Source organism: Amphibalanus amphitrite, unplaced genomic scaffold (genome assembly GCF_019059575.1).
Source record: "Amphibalanus amphitrite isolate SeventyFive unplaced genomic scaffold, NRLGWU_Aamphi_draft 000049F_arrow, whole genome shotgun sequence".
Taxonomy (NCBI): domain Eukaryota; kingdom Metazoa; phylum Arthropoda; class Thecostraca; order Balanomorpha; family Balanidae; genus Amphibalanus; species Amphibalanus amphitrite.
Window position 1 is genome coordinate 572,027 of NW_024881545.1, and position 17,428 is coordinate 589,454.

General features: G+C 49.0%; 1 protein-coding gene across 15 annotated transcripts in view; it reads right to left on the reverse strand.

The window, feature by feature from the left end:
• Positions 1-137: 137 nt before the first annotated feature.
• Positions 138-17,428, reverse strand: part of LOC122377701 (protein vav-like) — a 45,820-nt gene continuing 28,529 nt past the window's right edge. For 2 of the 15 annotated variants that reach the window (XM_043358039.1, XM_043358038.1), the window contains exons 13-21: positions 15,748-15,819; positions 11,812-12,002; positions 11,258-11,375; positions 9,359-9,535; positions 8,357-8,395; positions 2,380-2,630; positions 2,083-2,229; positions 1,337-1,514; positions 138-912 (exon numbers count right to left, since the gene is read on the reverse strand). In XM_043358039.1, the coding sequence (XP_043213974.1) occupies positions 871-912; positions 1,337-1,514; positions 2,083-2,229; positions 2,380-2,630; positions 8,357-8,395; positions 9,359-9,535; positions 11,258-11,375; positions 11,812-12,002; positions 15,748-15,819 (1,215 nt within the window). In that variant the 3' untranslated portion in view covers positions 138-870. Of the gene's footprint in view, positions 913-1,336; positions 1,515-2,082; positions 2,230-2,379; positions 2,631-8,356; positions 8,480-9,358; positions 9,536-11,257; positions 11,376-11,811; positions 12,003-12,949; positions 12,971-15,747; positions 15,820-17,428 lie in introns of all 15 variants that reach the window. The other 13 variants (XM_043358035.1, XM_043358034.1, XM_043358044.1 and 10 more) reach the window with 8 other exon arrangements.

Genomic DNA, 17,428 nt, shown 5'->3' on the forward strand with positions numbered 1-17,428 from the left:
TTAGGTCCTACCAAACTAATCACTGCAGCTGTTTTTTTTATCAAAAAGATAAAAATAAAAGGACGTCAATGAAGAAATTTTTGGATCCCCACCACCAGCGACCACCTATCCATCAGCGAATCCCCGCAAAAATATCATTCGAGAGAGTAGTCTATTTGCAGCAGCGAACACATGGACACTGACGCGCCCCGCAGCTGGTAAGCTCTGTCCAGCGGCGGCCACCTCTGGAGGACCTGAAGCACCGCCCAATGCCCGCCGCCGGCGCCCCGGTGCAGCCGCACAACTTCATATATCACTTGAGTGCGTAAACAAAACGTATAAAGCGTGACGGTGCGGTCTCGCCGCGCACCGTCTGAGCACCGCGGCGCCCGCAGGCGCGCCTCACAGCTCGCCGACCGGCCGGTGCCGGGCAGCGACACCCAGAGCGGCCCGGCCACACCCGGGCGGCCAGCGCGCCACACAACAGGAGGTAATCTCGGTGCCGGCCGCCGCGCCGCGCACAGGAATGCACACATTACGTGGTCGAACGAGCCGCGACCGCCGCGCCCCCAGCGGCGGGGAGAAGCGGGCGCGCCGGTCAAAATATCACAATCCTTCCCGCCTTTGGACACTGGCTGACCGGCAACACGCGTCGGTAACTCGGCTCACGCGCATACAGACACGCGCACACACATACATGTGCGATATACAAGACAAAATTCATATTGGGTGAGCATGCGCTTATTTCTGGTTTTGGCACAGACATCAACATACACAGACCTCCATGTTGCACTCATTTACACAAAAAATTCTCAGTGAGTGATATTCTAACTAAACGCAGTCAAGCGTAATGCCTCTACTAACACACACCAACAAAACACTAGCACCGTCTCAGCCGAGCTCCTGCACGTACGACTTGGGGAAGTAACCCATCTGAAATCAAATAGAAACGCCGTCACAAAACAAACCATACACCACACGACTGAATACCACGACCCTGCTTCAAAGGCACGCCATAACTTCATTTCTTTGCACTTGATTGTATTTGAATATTATTATTGTAAAGTTGAATAGCACTGAAACCCCTCAACAATACATGATACCTCCACTGACACTAATCATCGCGAATAGGAGCCATGTTTTAGCACAACGCACTGTACGCTCCTTTATGCATCGTTTACTAGCAGCAACATGTAATCTTTTAATAGCTCCCCCATCCCTCTCATCTAAACACCCAATCATGTCCCCACGTCCGCCGGCGGCACAGAGAGGACGTACCCTGTCGCCAGTGTGTCCTTACACCAGCCCCGCGACTCGCGGCTGTCACGCTACAGGACGGGAGGGAATTAGGACTCACCCTATCGCCGATGCGTCCCTTCCACCAGCCCTGCGACTCGCTGTCGCGCGACAGGATGACCACCTCGTCTCCGACGTTCAACGGCAGCATATTAGGTGCCCGGCCGTTCGGTGTGTATTTAAACTTGACGACGGCCCGGTCGTCCTGGCGCAGCGGCCGCCCCAGCGACATCAGCAGTCTGCCGGTCAAAAATCCGGCCGATTAGGGACAGCCAAAGAACACACAGGGTCAGCAGAGGGTCACACAGGGTCAGGAAGAGTCGGGGTCAAATCAGGGCGGCATGGCCAGGTCAAGGTCACGGTAAGATGAGGGTCAAATAAGGCCAGATCATGGTCATTGGATGAGGGTCACACGTTGAGATGAGGATCGCAGATGGTCAGATCACGGTCAGAATCAGATAAAGGTCACATAAGACCAGGGACTCGTTTCATAAAGCGAGTCCGTAACTTACGCCGGTTTTTGGTCTTTTATTGCAAGCGCATGTGAAGCGATGATGATAGTTTGAATCGTTGAATTTATTTATCTTGAAAGCAAGAACAGAAGAGAGAAGGAGAAATAAATTTATCGCTTCACATGCGCTTGCAATACAAGCCCAAAAACCGGCGTAAGTTACGGACTCGCTTTATGAAACGAGGCCCTGGTCACGGTTAGCGCTATAAAGGCCACAGGGGGCAAAGAACATGCCCCGATACCCCACGCTCGCCCCACCCGGCCGGCGTCCCCATCCTCAGCGCGCGCCCACGTACCCGGAGAAGTTTTCCGAGAGGCTGTTGTGCTGGTAGTACTGCACCAGCTGGGTGATGGACGGGAACAGCCGCGCCGGACTGAGACTGTAACGGGTCGGCGTGTCGTCACTCTGGCGGATCTTCATGTGGCTCACCTTCTCCGCCGCTCTGTGGACGCACCGCGACGGGTTAGTCAGAGGACCATTTGAAACAACTATTTGAATTAGCTATGGCATTTGCCACTCGGTTCGTCTTCATCCAACTCCTCTTCCCATCCCTCTCTTCCCCTCCTACAGAATCGGGATCCCTCGCACTCACCGTAGACTGAGCACAGTCTTGTTGTCCTGCGCCGCCGAGACGCGCACCAGGAAGGTACCCGGCGCGCGGTTCTCGAGCGCGCGCTCCGCCTCGACTCGGTCCATCTCGCCGGCCCACCAGGGCTGCTCCTCCTCACTCAGATTCACGTAGTCGGGCTGGTGCGTCAGACTGATGACCGGTGAGCTCACGGCCGACTCGCCCGTGCCCGAGGAGGATAGACTGCGCGAGGCCGACAGCGATGACGCCGGACGCTGTGGGAGACAAGACGGGGAGGGAGGGCTGTCTTAGCTGGGGTTGGCTAGGCGGTCGAGCCAACAGAACTATAGTCGTTTCACATTTGCTGCTACTACGTAGTTAGAATAGAAGAGTACGTAGTAGAATGACAAAAGCGAAAATACCTATATAAAAATAAAGGCTCACGTAAACGCACATGCATATATAACGGTTCTGATGTTTTCAGCATTATTGTAAAACATCGAACAACATAATATTCTATTACTTAATAAAACAAAAACAAATCCGGCTAGGTCCGAGTTGTGTTTGCAGTTGAGCGTTTACCAGCACTCAGCAGCTTAAGAGATGACTCTTAGGCGTGCTGCATGTTTTGACCAGCACAACGTGTCCATAACTTCTGTCCCTTGAAATAACCATTTTCGGAGTCAGATTAAGTATTTTTTTTTTAAGTATTGTGAATGGTGGTTTACGACTGATTAGGTACATATTATATTGTCCGGCCAAGATTCGGAGTTACGAGAGTTTGATTATTAATACTGAGTTACGCATATGATATCTAAACAAGTATCTAATTACGTCTAAAAACAAGGAGAGTGTCTACAATGGATAACCGAAGGTTTGTTGTCAATAGTTAAAACACTATTCTTTATAATTGTGTTTTTCTATTGAAAAACAAATCTGAGTTCCCTGACAATTTGGCAAAAGCTGCCTGAGATCAGTACAACTTGATGCTCTTGAAAACGGCTGCTTCAAAAATTCTGATTTTTTCAGGATTTCTAGTGGGCCAGGTGATCTACGGTCTCCCCTCCGCGGACCATCTGGTGCACGTGCCACGTGACTTTGAAAATTCCCGTGTTAAGCCAATGGGCAAAATGAAAAAAATGCGTTCCACGGCAGATTGCTCGAAAACGATCCAAACGACCCCCCATTTTCTTCCATGCAGATCAACCACCATTCGGTGCACTACCCATGGGTATGTCGCAAAGTGGCCGGAAAAGTCCAGAACCACGTGCCACGTGCCGTTGAAAATGACCCTGCACACCGGAAATTGGGACTTTTGGTCATTTCGGCGCACCCATGATGCATACTATGGCGTGGGTGACCAAACAATGGGTGCCATCCGGTCGGCAACTGTTTAAGGTGTCGTCCAGTGGGCCAAAGTGGTAGTTTCAAGCTTTTGGGATCCACCATTCTGGGGATTCTTTTTGACAATATACTTACGTTTCTTGGCGCACTGTTCATTCCACCCAGCCGGTCGTCAATGCGTTAGGTGACCCAAATGACGATTGACCTGAAGGAAGTTGGGGGCGAGGAACACGCACGTGCCATCCGTTTTGTAATCGGGCGCTTTCATCTAGGAGCTTTTTGCAGATATCTTTTTGATTTGTGAAAATGACCAGCCTAGCGGTATGCCAGTCGTTGATAAATTATTATCTTGCTGCGGCCGGGCGCTTATTTGCGGTGTTTGCGTTTAGCGGCTGGCGGGCGACTTTAAGTCGTTTTCGGTTAGCAGTTAGCGTCGGTGCGGTGCGGGCGGTTTTATTTTTTTCGGCGTTTCGGCGTTTTTTTCTGTGTGGTTTGCGGCGGTCGGGCGATTTTTTTGCCGTTTGCGTTGGCTTTTCGGGCGTGCGTTTTACACGTTTTGCGGTGTTTACGTTTTGCGGCGGGCGGGCGTTTCGTGTTTTTTTGCGGTGTTTGTCTTTGGCGGCGGGCGGGCGGGCGGGCGATGCGGGCGGTTTTCTTTTTTTGCGTCGTTTGCGGTGTTAAATTTGTTTGCGGTTGGCGGCCGCTTTTTCGTTTTTTTTTTTTGCGGTGTTTTTTTTTTTTGGTGGCGGGCGGGCGATTTTTAGGCGTTTTCGGTTGGCGGTTAGCGGGTGTGCGATGCGGGCGGTTTGATTGTTTTGCGGCGTTTTTGCGTTTTTTTTTTATTTGCGGTTTGCGGCGGGCGGGCGTTTGTTTATTTTTTGCGACCTTTGCGTTGGCGTTTCGGGTGTGCGTTTTGCGCGTTTTGCGGTGTTTGCGTTTTGCGGCGGGCGGGCGTTTTTCACAATTCAAAGTCAAACCTTCGGGCCACAGCGCTCCTCGAAAAGCGCTGCCCTCGAGTAACGTCAATGGATAGCTGGCTGTTCCTTCCCACTAACACGGTCGCGTTAACTTCACGCATTGATGGCACGAATAGTTCACGACGAGTTCACGAGTATGTAGTTCGGAGGCATATTTACGTCTGGACAACGAGTTGCGGGGAAAAGTGCTGATTTTGTCGCAGTTTTAGGAGCCGGTGATTCGGCTGGATTTTTAGGTTACTTTTTCGTTCCGATTCCTGTATTTCATAGTGTTTAGCTTTTAAATATTTTAGTTCTCTCAGAAAAATATTACTTGCCTTAGAGATTTGGTTAAATTCTTTCATTTTTATAAGCCGACCGCTAGAGTCATAAAACAATACATCAGCACTACAATTATTGTAAACAAACAAATGGAGCACACCGCCTTGGCTCTGTTCCAAGGCCTTTTTCAAGTTCATCTGGTGTTTTCGTACTCGTGTACGTCGTTTTGTTGGAAGTTTCGGATCCCTTGTGATTGAATTATATCATATTAAAGAAACATGTTGACTGAAAACAATTCCAAGTATCCAGGAGGCTAAGGCTCCAGAGTCCTGACTCCTGAGCCCTGAGCAATATTGATATCAAGTTGAATTTAGGAAATGTTGGTTGATAAACGCAAGTTGGTCTGGCTCACTTATCAGCAAGAAAAAGTAAAATTAAAAGAGCTTATTGGTCAAAAACAAGCTATACTATTGCAGGAGATCATGAAGAGCACGCTGAGCAATACCAAGCCAGAAAATGCTGGCTGATGAACGCATATTGATGTATTGGTGTGAATATTGAATTATAACTTACAACAGCAAGATTAATTTGTGCTAACTATCAAGTGAAAAAATCTAGAATGAATGAACTCGGATAGCTTTACTTTGCAGAATGGTAATGTCGTAATGTGCATTACTCAGTGTCTGGCAAATGAAACACACAATCATTCCATTGCTACTGGAGGAGACAGCTTGCCGCTTGGATCACTAAATCAGCTTAATGTTTGATGTGATGTTCATCATTACTTTGCATTTTTTGAAAAAGGATTTTAGAAGAATTTTCAATGTGACATACAATCCATGCAACGATGTGATCATATGATGTGTTCATAGTCATGAGTGATAATTGGTCCAATATACAATAGCAAAGCTGTCAGCATTTCTTTCTGTGGATGGCCAGAAATGACTCAGAACATAGAAGTATTAATTTTCTTCACAGGACTGGGATAAAAAGTACTGAGGGTAATCTTCCAGCAAGGAACTTAATAGTTTATTTTGACTTGGTATGAGATGTAGGCACAAGTAGGTAGGTACTTAGTCATATAGCTAGTAGTTGTGGTTAGTTGGGTGCTCTTATATTAGGTTGTAGTTTTTAAATTGCCTAGTGTCCATAAAATGTGACCTGAGGGCTGAGCATACCTGACTAACCTGACCTAACCTCAATCATCATTCATCACACATATTTGCAACCTACCCAAGACCTGCATAGCAGTAGCACTCAGTTATAGGTAGGTACTTACTCACCCTAGCTCCATCTCACCTGCTAACCTTCAACTTGCCAACAGTTAGCTCACCTTGCCAAGCCGTATCCAACGATCCAGGGAAACAGTCAAATGAGGAACTGGCTCATTGGGTGGCTGGTGAGAGTCTGTGCGTTTAAAGTGTCTCTTCTCTGAAGCTGCTCAGCAGTCAGCACTACAGTGTATGCCATGTTAGATGCTCAGAAAAATGTGGGAAATGATAACTAGGCTACTTTAGTGCTTTGTTCATGCTCAAGACATCAACAAGTACAAATCCTGTGGGGTAAAGCTATGAGCTGGATGAGTAATGAGTATGCCAGGCCAGGTGAGTGTGCTGTTGGACTGTAGTAAATATACAAACAAACACAGGGTCACAGTTATATTCAATCTCCACAAAAACATACAACAAAAACGCCCATAGCCTCACTCCGACTCCGAGCACACAACAAATAGCTAAGCCTTGCAGTCACAAAAACGCTTTGATTTACAAGATAGGTATACAATATATCCTCTGTCCTTGGGGATCTTCCTGCCAAGTTGAAGTAAGATGACTGAACTTCAGGATTGATCAACCTTTTCTTCTTAGCCACAGCTTCAGCTTATATACGAGAAAGACTAAATGCTTGGTTGATTAACTGCCTTGAAAATTGTATGATCCATCTTCAATTCTGACATGAAGGCACAAAGAAAATAGTTCCCTCTCCTCTTGGAATACACAAAACAAAATATGTAAAATTTAATAACTTCTTAGTTGTAGTGGATGGACAAGAGCAATTATCATAGCTTCCCCTCAAGTAAACCTCTGGCACTGATGAACTACACTGACACCTCTGATCCAAGATAAACTTGAAATGTGTGAATCTGTCTAGTCAATCATACAACGGATGGAACTTGAGGTCAATATGATATTTTGCGATACAACGTTACTTTGGAACATTTTTGCATGTTTGCTTCATATTTTGTAACAAACGCGCAAGAACTGCAATATTACAGCACTATATACTTCTGGACAAAATGCAATGGTAGTGAAAACTTAGCGCTCATGGTATTCATTCTTGGCCAAACGTAATCACAAAATGTTTTTGTAGTAACTATTAAATTCCAGCCAAAAACAGTGCGCGGGTTCAAAAAGAATCATTCCGATGACGGTCCATTCTTGCGGTCCTGAAATCGCCACTATTTCCGGCCTCTCCAACGCAACTCGTTGTCCAGACGTAAATATGCAGTTCGGAGGTGCTGACGAGATACAAAACTACGAAATACTGCCTACGAGAGTGTGGGGTCTTCCTGGACATTGTAACGCCCAGGACAGGAATACCATGCAACGTCCTGGACATTGCCATTCCACAGGACTAAACTGAGCGATAATATTATATTCCTTGACAATATATTAAACCGTCAAAATTCGTGATTCTGGTCAACCCTTCCCTGGCCCACACTTTTTATCTTTCTTCGATGCTCTTTTCTCTTCTTTAACCTTTTCTGCTCCTCTTCAATCATGACTAGAGGCGAGCAGCTGTTAGGTGTATTTAGGCAATATCTTCTCTTCTCTGTAATACATAGTTGTGTCTCTGGCATTCCGTATGTTGTCTCCTCCGCAGGGAATAAAAATGGTGATGACGATAAGAGATAATTGAAACAAGAATGACTACATAAGTGAATATGAATTCAAAAGGAAGAACTCATATTTTCCATGTGGTGTGACGAAGCCTTCACGAATTACACAACACGCAAACTCTTCGTGCCAACATGCAGGAAATGCACAAGCCATGTGTTAACTCCTCTGGCCAGTTCGTGTCAATGTGGACACTGATGCGTGCGCATTCGTGATTTCGTGAAATGGTTATAACCTCGTCGTGAACTAAGCGTGAGCTAGTCGTGAACAGTGCGGGAGCCTCCCAGTTCGGACGAGAAAAAAAATCCCCTTGCCACGCAAAATCGTGGCCAAAAGTCGTGAAGGGTGCCTTAATCAGCTTGACTTAACCTTTGTCTCGCAGTTCATCCCTTCCGCATTATTGGTTGCTTTTAATTACCACACTTGCCTTTCCAGCCGTAATTAAACGAAATTAATGGTGTTCAGATGCAGCGATGCAACGTAACATGAAGCCACAGCGCGACCCGCGCGGCACAGGTCACTCACCGTGCGTGGGGTGGTGTAGCGGCCATTCATCGGCGACCCCTGAAAGCCAGCCGAACGCTCATCACGACATTCACTGAGGCGCAGAGCAGGCGGGGAGCGGGGGAGGGTGGCGTGCCGACGCAGCTGGGAAGGGGGAGGGGAGGGCGAGGGAGGGGCGACAGCAGGCGTGCATTGTGCGGGGCGAGTCTAAAAACTAAAGGGTGACGGATATACTGTCAAATCATATACATTACACATTATACCAACTGTGTGGATGTACGACTTAAATGCGATATACAGTACATAAAGCACAAGACAAAATGTCCTTTGTACTAACCATAAGCCTAAGATATCCATCTAGCAAGCGTAGGAAAAGACGAAAGAATGATAAGTCCCGAACTAAGACAGATAGAAAACTTGGTATGAACCTTATTTGGCTAAGTCTGTATGCCAATTGCTTATCGAAAACGCGATAATAAATGTAAACAAGTAGTAAGTACAATGAATTAAATTGCAGTTGCAAGCGCACTTCTAAAATTACCAGAACGAAACATGAACAGCTCCAAATAAACAATCAACATTCATCAAGCAGGCAGGACGATTCAAAAGACGCACACTTAGAAGCGTCCCAAATGTCATTGCCAAGCGATTTCGAAAGCGACTCTGAAGCTCCCAAGCCCCTCGGATAAGAGTTGGGACGTGCAAAGTGTCTTTGGTAACTGACAAAAAGACCCAGCCGTCAGTCGCGAGACTGGTGTTGTATCTCTTCCGTTCGTGATCAATGATCCCGTCTGGAGAACTAAAGCGTTCTGTGCGTCACGAGACCAATCCCCTTTATACTTATATCCTTTTCTACTATTTACCATTGCTGAACTTAGCGAGCCCTCCCCCAGAAATACAGCCCACGCCCGGCCATAGATGCCATTTTCGTGCTATTTCCTTCTCATCCATTCAAGCCTTGATTCAAGAACCAATTACGCCAGTGACGTCACACCACGCATACACCAGTGACGTCACACTGACCTGGTGGTGTGTAGGCGCCGAGCGACTGGGCAGCTGCACGGCACACACGTCAGCCTCGCTGTCCTCGGCCTGCGGTGGCCGCGGAGGCAGGCTGGGCGGCTGGCGGGCCCCGCACATGCCACTCGCCTGGATACAGTGTTTGTGCGCCTTCCGCTGGCACTGTGAGCACCGGTAGCCCTGAGAGAAAGAGCAGAGGTTATGAAGGTGGGGTGATGGGGACATCACGCGAATTGGGTGTCTGTCCATTAGTTGTTGTGATGGACTGATGGGTCAGCAGCTCCCACGTCGGGCTCCTTTTCCAGGCATCGAGACGGGCTCCTGCTGGCTTGTGATGAATATTGGCGAGTAATTCGATGCTCTGAATTTTATGGGTTCAATAACGGCGGTCGACAGGCCATAAATTGGGAGCGACAAAACAAGCAATATGTTGAGCGGTTTACAGTAAAACCAGTACGATATCCATTTTCCGGAAGCGACTGGCAGAATATGCCGACTAGGGGCAAGCTGGAGGAAGTTTGAAGATGACAATGACAAAAACGGTTACGACTGAGGGCAATGACTATTGAACGCGGCAAATATAACAATTATGAGGGCGTGTCTTAGTACACAGTGCAAATATGGTATAAATTCCCGGTCTTCGTAAAGACAGAGTTCGAATCTCCAAAGGCGGGGTACGATGACACATTTGAAAAAAAAGAAACGGTTGGACCGAAATAAAACTATAGCTCAAACGCTGAGCTACAGACACAAGCACGGAACAGTCAGTGGCTTCACTCCAATTTACACCCCCCCCCCCCATCCAAAAAAGGTTAAACAGCCGTTGGATGGAACAAACTGGCCCATGGCACAAGCAACGAACGTAAAAAAAATCATAGAAAATAATCGCCTCGTAAATTAAATGGTAATTTGCCACGCGCAGCAGTCTTCAAATAAGCTTTTGGCGGCACCAGCATTTCCATGTTTCTATATGATCATTTTCAGCCAATCTCAAGTGACCTCTGAATAGCTCTCCAGCACTGGCAGGTGAATAAAGAGCAGGCAACTCACCGTTGCAGTTGGGAATTTGTCCATTGCCAATGTCCCATTTAACAACAAAACCCTACATCTGCTCACGCCCACCCAGCGCCGGTGCGGACCCGCTTAGAGACGGCACCACACACCGCGCACCCAACCGGTCCAGTCACAGCGCAACGCCAACTGATGGTGTCTGACCTTGACCCGGGTCACCGCCCGCTGACCGCGTGACCTGACCCCGCCCGACCCACGCCGCCGCAGGGCATGGACCGGGAGATTAAAATCTTCGCTCGGCAGCGAGTGTCAGAGTTGGTGACCTGTTATTTGACTTCACCACAACGTCAGTTTGGCGCTTCGTTTGACTGACACCAGAGGAAGAATATTATGTGTAGAATATTATTCGCTAGTTTTGATTCTAAGTTTTGAATTGGGTCTACTTTCATCATTGTCGCCAGGCTGTCGCCGTTGTCATTCGCGTTCGCTGTCACCCGAAAACGAAAATAATTCCAAGTTGTGACAAATGCCGTTCGTAATCGCTTAAAAGACGAAGATTCTACGAGACGTTAGAATAATTATCGTCGCCCCCCTAGTCTTTGAGCATACATCACTGATAAGTGCGGCACTGATGACACAGGCTTTGTAAGAAGCATAACTAGCTGTTTATGAATAATCAATCTTGCTTGGTATAACAAACCCCTAGGAGATCGCAACACTTGTGCATCAATATTCAATATTCAAGGCTGTCTTCTCACCAAATAACGGACACAACTCATCAATCATAATAGTGACCGAGCACTACTTTAAGAACTTAGCACATCCACGGCCGTCGAGACTCGAGGGACTCCCGTGTTTTGAAGAGAAGCTAGAATCTATAGAAAGACTCACCTGTAGGAAGATGCCTTTGAGCAGTTTGAGGCAGGTATCGCACTCCTCGGGCCCGCTGAACGTGGTCAGTGAGAAGGTGTGGTCCGTGTACTTGTTCTCACTGGGGTCCACGTGCTCCCTGCAACACGGCAGGCAGACTGGTCAGACTCCGACCTCTGGTCAGTAGTAGCAGACCGCTTCTTATCAGATGCCTGACAAGAACAATCAGGCGACACTGGTCAGTCGCCACCTGTCCATCGACCAGCGCGGCGGACAAGGGTCGAGAAGGCAAGGAAACAGGCGTTACTGGAAACTACCAAAGCAGCAGAAGTAACATGCCTTGGTGCTATGATGATCTACACTACAAGACAGCTAATCTACGCCGGCTACTATGTAGAGCGTTTAAACGCGCGGTGGCGGCAACTGGCCACCTTCGAACTGATCTACCGACTCAAGACAGCTCCCACAGCTGGATTCACTTTCTTTTAAACAATGCCCACGACCGACCACCAGTCAACCCCATTCCCCCTCCCCTAACAATCACCAATCCCACCAGCACGACCACCGGATCTTACAGCGCCTCTTCGATGGCCTTGATCCAGATGCGTTTCATCTCCTCCGTCTTGGCGAACAGCTGGTAGACGGTTTTGCGCTCCTTGTGAACCAGGTGCCACGAGTGCGACCAGCGCGCCTCGGTCCGTTGAGACTTGTCGTCGAGGTAGAAGTCCCTAATCCGTAGCGAGTCCTTGTAGCAGTACTGCTCGCCCTGTAGAGAGGGGGACGAGTGGGGTCTGTTAGAAGGGAGAGGAAAGGGAGAGGAGCGGAGAGCAGCGGTTGGGCAGGATGGCTGAGGTTAGAGGAAAGCAGAAGGCTCGTGTATCAGCGGAGGACATTAGTACAGGATGGTTAGGGTTAGTGAAATGAGACGGAAAAGCTCATAGATGAGCAAATAAAGGCAAGCATGCGGAATGGAGTGGCATCAGAACGCAAATTAACGAGCGACGACAGCTGACGTTGAGAAACGTACAGAAAGGAGCTGCTAAAATGAGGATTTAAGGAAAGACGATATGTGTCGCTTGATACCTCCATGAATGGACAGGCACATAGTTTGGTCCACAGTGGCTCTGAAGGAATGGTGTTGACAGCGGACAAACATCGCCTACGGGCCCAGTAAATACGGAATGGCTCGCCCGAGGAAGGTCAAGGTGATGGGAGCGTCACCAGCTGCCGCACCGCTAGGTGTAGGGAGTCACTGAGGGGGGGGGGGAGGGCTGTTAGTATGACCGCTACAGAGCCCGAGGGGAATGGATTGGCAGGTTAGTCGATGTAGTATCCGTCCGTACAGCGGGGAACGGGGAGGGAGTGAGAGGCGTGACATGTCGGTGTGAGGGCTCAGGTGGCTCTGATGGCCGATGAGAAGCAGGAGAAAATGAACGGCAGCGTTTTACACGTTAGTGAGGGGCATGAAGACGGCGGTGAAAGGATAAAAACGTCACCTAGGCGCAATATGGATGCAGTTCTCAGTACAAACACGTTTCTTGTTAGTTAAAATGCAATTAGTGTCGATTGTCATCTTGGAAGGTAACGTTAAAGAATCGGGCACCGGAATGAATTATAATCATATCTAGCGCTGATTAAATTTACTCAGAACCGACACGGGCAGTAAGCAAAACCAGCTCAATACTTCGCACCACCCAAGCACCACCATCTTACCCAGAACATTTTCTCCACAATCTTCCGCCGCAAGTAAGAGCAAAATCAAGCGTTAGACATATCGCGCCAGGCACAGCCCCAAGCATAAGGACATCATTCACATGGCATGACATTTTCAGCGGCACGTGTGAAAATCCGCCGGTAATCAGTTGAGAACACACGACTGCCTGGTACGAGCCACGTTATGACATTCACGGAATCGCCACAGCTTGGAGGCGGGAAGGTGACATGCAACGGTTCACTCATGCAAGGGCGGCTAGGGTGCTGGAGCAGCCTGGGTTTTATAATGACACGGACGGATCAAAGTGCGGGCTGGGAGTAGTTAGTTGTCTTTCCGCTCATCCTCTGAAAACATAACGATATTCAGAGCGACGACAGCGGTGGAGCGGCACCGAAAAAGCCGAATAGCTGAGTTGGACTAACAAAGAGTAGAGACGACAGGAATGCAGCTGGATGCATCGCTTTGAGTCGATATCCTACTAAAAAATACAGTGTGACATATCGGCCGTGCCACCGTAATGTGCCCCCAGTTATTACCAGAACCAAGACCTCTGTTATAATAACATACTCAAATATAAACTTGGTGGCGGAGACTAGAGACCGGAAAATAGTGCAGGGATCGAACACAGTACCGGATATAAATGATGCAGGAAACCACGACCGACATAATTCGCTAAATCGAATCATCCCCCGAAAACGGAAGCAGGATATCGATAGCAATCAGAATTCGGGAATCCGTCGACGTTCATTCTTGACAGCTGGGCACCACGCAGGCCTCAAACCCACCCCACACTGCAAATGAAAACCCGATGAACGACTTCCAAAAAATAACTAGTCAGCCTGGTTTGCTCTGCCACCTCTGTGCAATGCCTGCCCTACACCATCAAACCGTCATATTGCAGCGGCGAATGTACGGCGGCAAGCGGCGAGCGGTGGCTGGGGAGAGACGAGCGAGCGGCGAGCGGCGGACGAGCGTCTGCCCGGCGGCGAGCGGCCGGCAGGCCCAGAAATACACCGGTCGTCTGGGACAGGCCTGCACTGCCCCAGCCGAGCCCGGTAGAATAAGGAAGCAATGCGTTTGGGGCGCGCCAGCCCAGACAGCGAGACGTCCAGGGAATAATCGCATTAGTGCCGCACCGTCCAGGCGCCGTCAGTCAGGCGCAGTGACACGGCGATGGGGCGACTGGCTCGACGGAAACTGGTATCGATGCGACAGATGGGTCATTAGAGACAGGCTGCAGCAAGCAAATGTTAGAGATACCGAACATATCAGCAACGATCAGAGCAAGATGAGGGCCAATGACGTCAATCGACCGCCAAACGCTCGGGCGTTGGTCGGCCGTGCCTGGTTTGTGTCAGGGCGAACGATTGTCGTCTGAGCTAACGAGCCAGCTGCTAAGCTATCTCAGATATTCCTCTACGGGCTCAAGCCCCGGCCGCCAGCGAGCCTAACTTAGTGAGACACGGATCGCATGGGGCAGGAAGGAGATTGGCAATCACAGGACTATTCTAGAGGATCCCCGCAGAGGTGCGGGGACTGGCTTGTGAGAATTCGTGGCACAGGCGAACACGTGTTCTAAATAACTTAAAACCCTAGGGATCCAATAACTTTGTGCGATAATTCACAGAAACGAGGTGGTTTGAATATGATAATCATATGCATACCATGCGGAACGGTACTTAAAGCTCAACAGGGAATTTCGAAACCGGCACCAGAGCTAATTTCAGCCCGGCAGCTCTGGTATTCGGAGAGCTCCCATCGACCGCAGCTGTTGGCACATATAGCCGCGCTGGATAACTTTCCAGCACAGTTATAAACAATTATGAAGGCTGCAGAAGGCTCGCCAAAACTTGTCCCATGACTGAACACAAACGCCACTCCTCATAGACGGGCGTGACACCATCAGAAGGATCAGATTATTACACATTCAGGACCGACCTAAGCTGCCAGGCAAGGCGCAGCAGAAGGACGCCAAGTCCACCGCCAGTCGTTGAACAAAAATTCGCACGTTTTCCCCGACACGAAGGTTCACTTCCGTTGAGAGCGATCGTTAGGATGATTAAGATTACAGGCGATCCGGTCTAATGCATTTCGGGTGTAGCTTTCTCTAAAAGATAGCACGTTAACGATCTGATGGCCCAACCAGTCAGAAATAGATGCGCCTCTCTAATCGAATTCACTGTGAAATGACGAGATATTCCTAACCTACTGGGGCATATGAAGACGCCTACTATAGCAGAAGAAAAGTTCGGGCTCCCATTTGAGTTCCTGGCGCGTCCTTTGCGCTGACAGTTGCAGATATTGGTACGGGCACTGAATACAGACGGGCCACCCACAAGGATTTCGGGACGTTGCGAACTCCTCATGGATACTGATACTTGCAGAAACAGGCGCCCACATCGCACGTAGCTGGAAGCGAGGACAGCCCGGCGTTCGAAATACGCGGACATCACACTCACGGAGTGACGAATGTTTCGCAACAGACGTTAGCAGTTGGGACAATGGACATCAATAATGCACAGCGACCGACGGACTTGCGACCCCTAAGCGGCTCTGATACGTTCCTAGCCGCAGCGAGACGCAACCAACTCCCCTGACGTCACAGAACACGCGTTTTTACATCCATGAGGCGATCAATGCCTCAGCGACAACCACAACCGACTAGTGCGCGATTCATTAAGCCACAAAAAGCCGGCTTATGACGACAGAACGACGCAAAGCAGGACAAAATCCGACAGGGCAGGACGGCGCAGAGGTGTCGTCAGCGAGCCGCCACGGCCCTCCGACACCCACTCACAAGAGCGAGCGCATCCTTTTCGTCCAGTTTGCCGGCGCTCCAGCGTTTGGGGGTGGTGAAAAGCTGTGAGCGCTGCCGGCCGCCACGGGCAGGGGCGGTTGGGGAGGGTGGGGTTATCGGGGAACACATCGTGGGGTCACGGGGTCATCGTGCGTACATGCACATCGCACATACACCACATGCACACAGGCATGAGTGAGTTATACAATATACACGATACACAGAGGTATATAATATAGATATCATCATATCAGACTTCAGAGTAGCGTAGAATCACCTAGATCAGTCCCACGCACAAGGGGGAAAAGCTCAAAAAATTGAGCGCTCAAAAAATTGAGCGGGCCCCATTATGAAGGAATAGGCGAAACGATGGTATTTTACAATGCCTTTAGCGTCACACTACGGCAAATATCGTATCCAAATAAGGTATCAATGGCAAGAGAGAGCAACAAGGTTTCTTCTCGAACACTCGCCGTGATAATTTACATCGGTGTTTTTGGAAAGAAAATGCCCTAAAGACGCTCAACTTTTTGAGCGCTACTTGTCGTTCGGGACCGCGATACTCAATAAATTGAGCGCCACGACAGAGGACAGTCAGCTGGCGCTCAAAAAATTGAGTGCCGGCCAGCATCTACACTCAATTTTTTGAGCGTTCTCCGTGACAGGTGAAGCCGGTACTGGCTGCCATTTTTGATGTTATGTTCGTTGAAATACGTTAAACTGAGTTGAAACAGAAATGCAGGAAGTTGAATGCTACGTGGTACCTAAACTTTTCACAAACCCATGACATCATGTCACATTTTCCGCTAGTAGTTTTATCGGTCTTTCGGATTCGGCACACCTCAAATAATTATACAAGGCTTGAATAATCCGTATGAATACTGTAATTGATATTCTCTGACTGTACTGGGAGAAGGGAATACGTGAATACAGAGATATCCACCCACCCTTGAATATTGGAGAATTATAGCAGGAAAAACTGTATTGCCACAGTTACAACTTACAAGGCCATCGGCCGCAAACAAACAAAAATACTATACAATGTGGGTTAGATTCACAAACATCATCAAGTGTGGAACACAGAGACGAGCAAAACAACATCACATTATCGCATGCCAGCCCGACCACATTGGAACCGGGTCCGGGTGACCTGCGACCGGAACCTGCGTCTTGCCAGCATACATCACAAAAGCAGGAGGCAGTGTCGTACTGCTTTGATCCAAAATATGCCATATAACAAATGATATAAATGACCTAAGCTCGGACTAAGCTTATCATTATCAAATCCTTAACATGTAAAAGACGAATGGAAACATCGAGTCTCAGACCAGCAGTAGCAACGATCACAGTAGCAACATCACAAAGAACACGCGGCATTATCAGACAGCCGTTTTGTTATCGGGCTACAGGCGGCGACGGCGTGGTTGCAGACCAGCTGCGAGGTAGCGGCGTGCGGGCAAAAGGCGCGGGCACACCTCCATGTGGCCGTGCGGACAGTGCGCGGTCGGCGTCGCATAGTAGGCGGCATCGGGCTGTCCCGGGCCGTCGAAGCCGCACAGGTTGTCGGCGCATGTGAGCGCGCGCGGTCACCACGGCCAGCTGCTCACCGCCAGCACAGACTGCGCAGCGTCGCCGCTCCGCCGGCCAGAACACGCAGACAACCCTTCTTGCAGTCGCACAA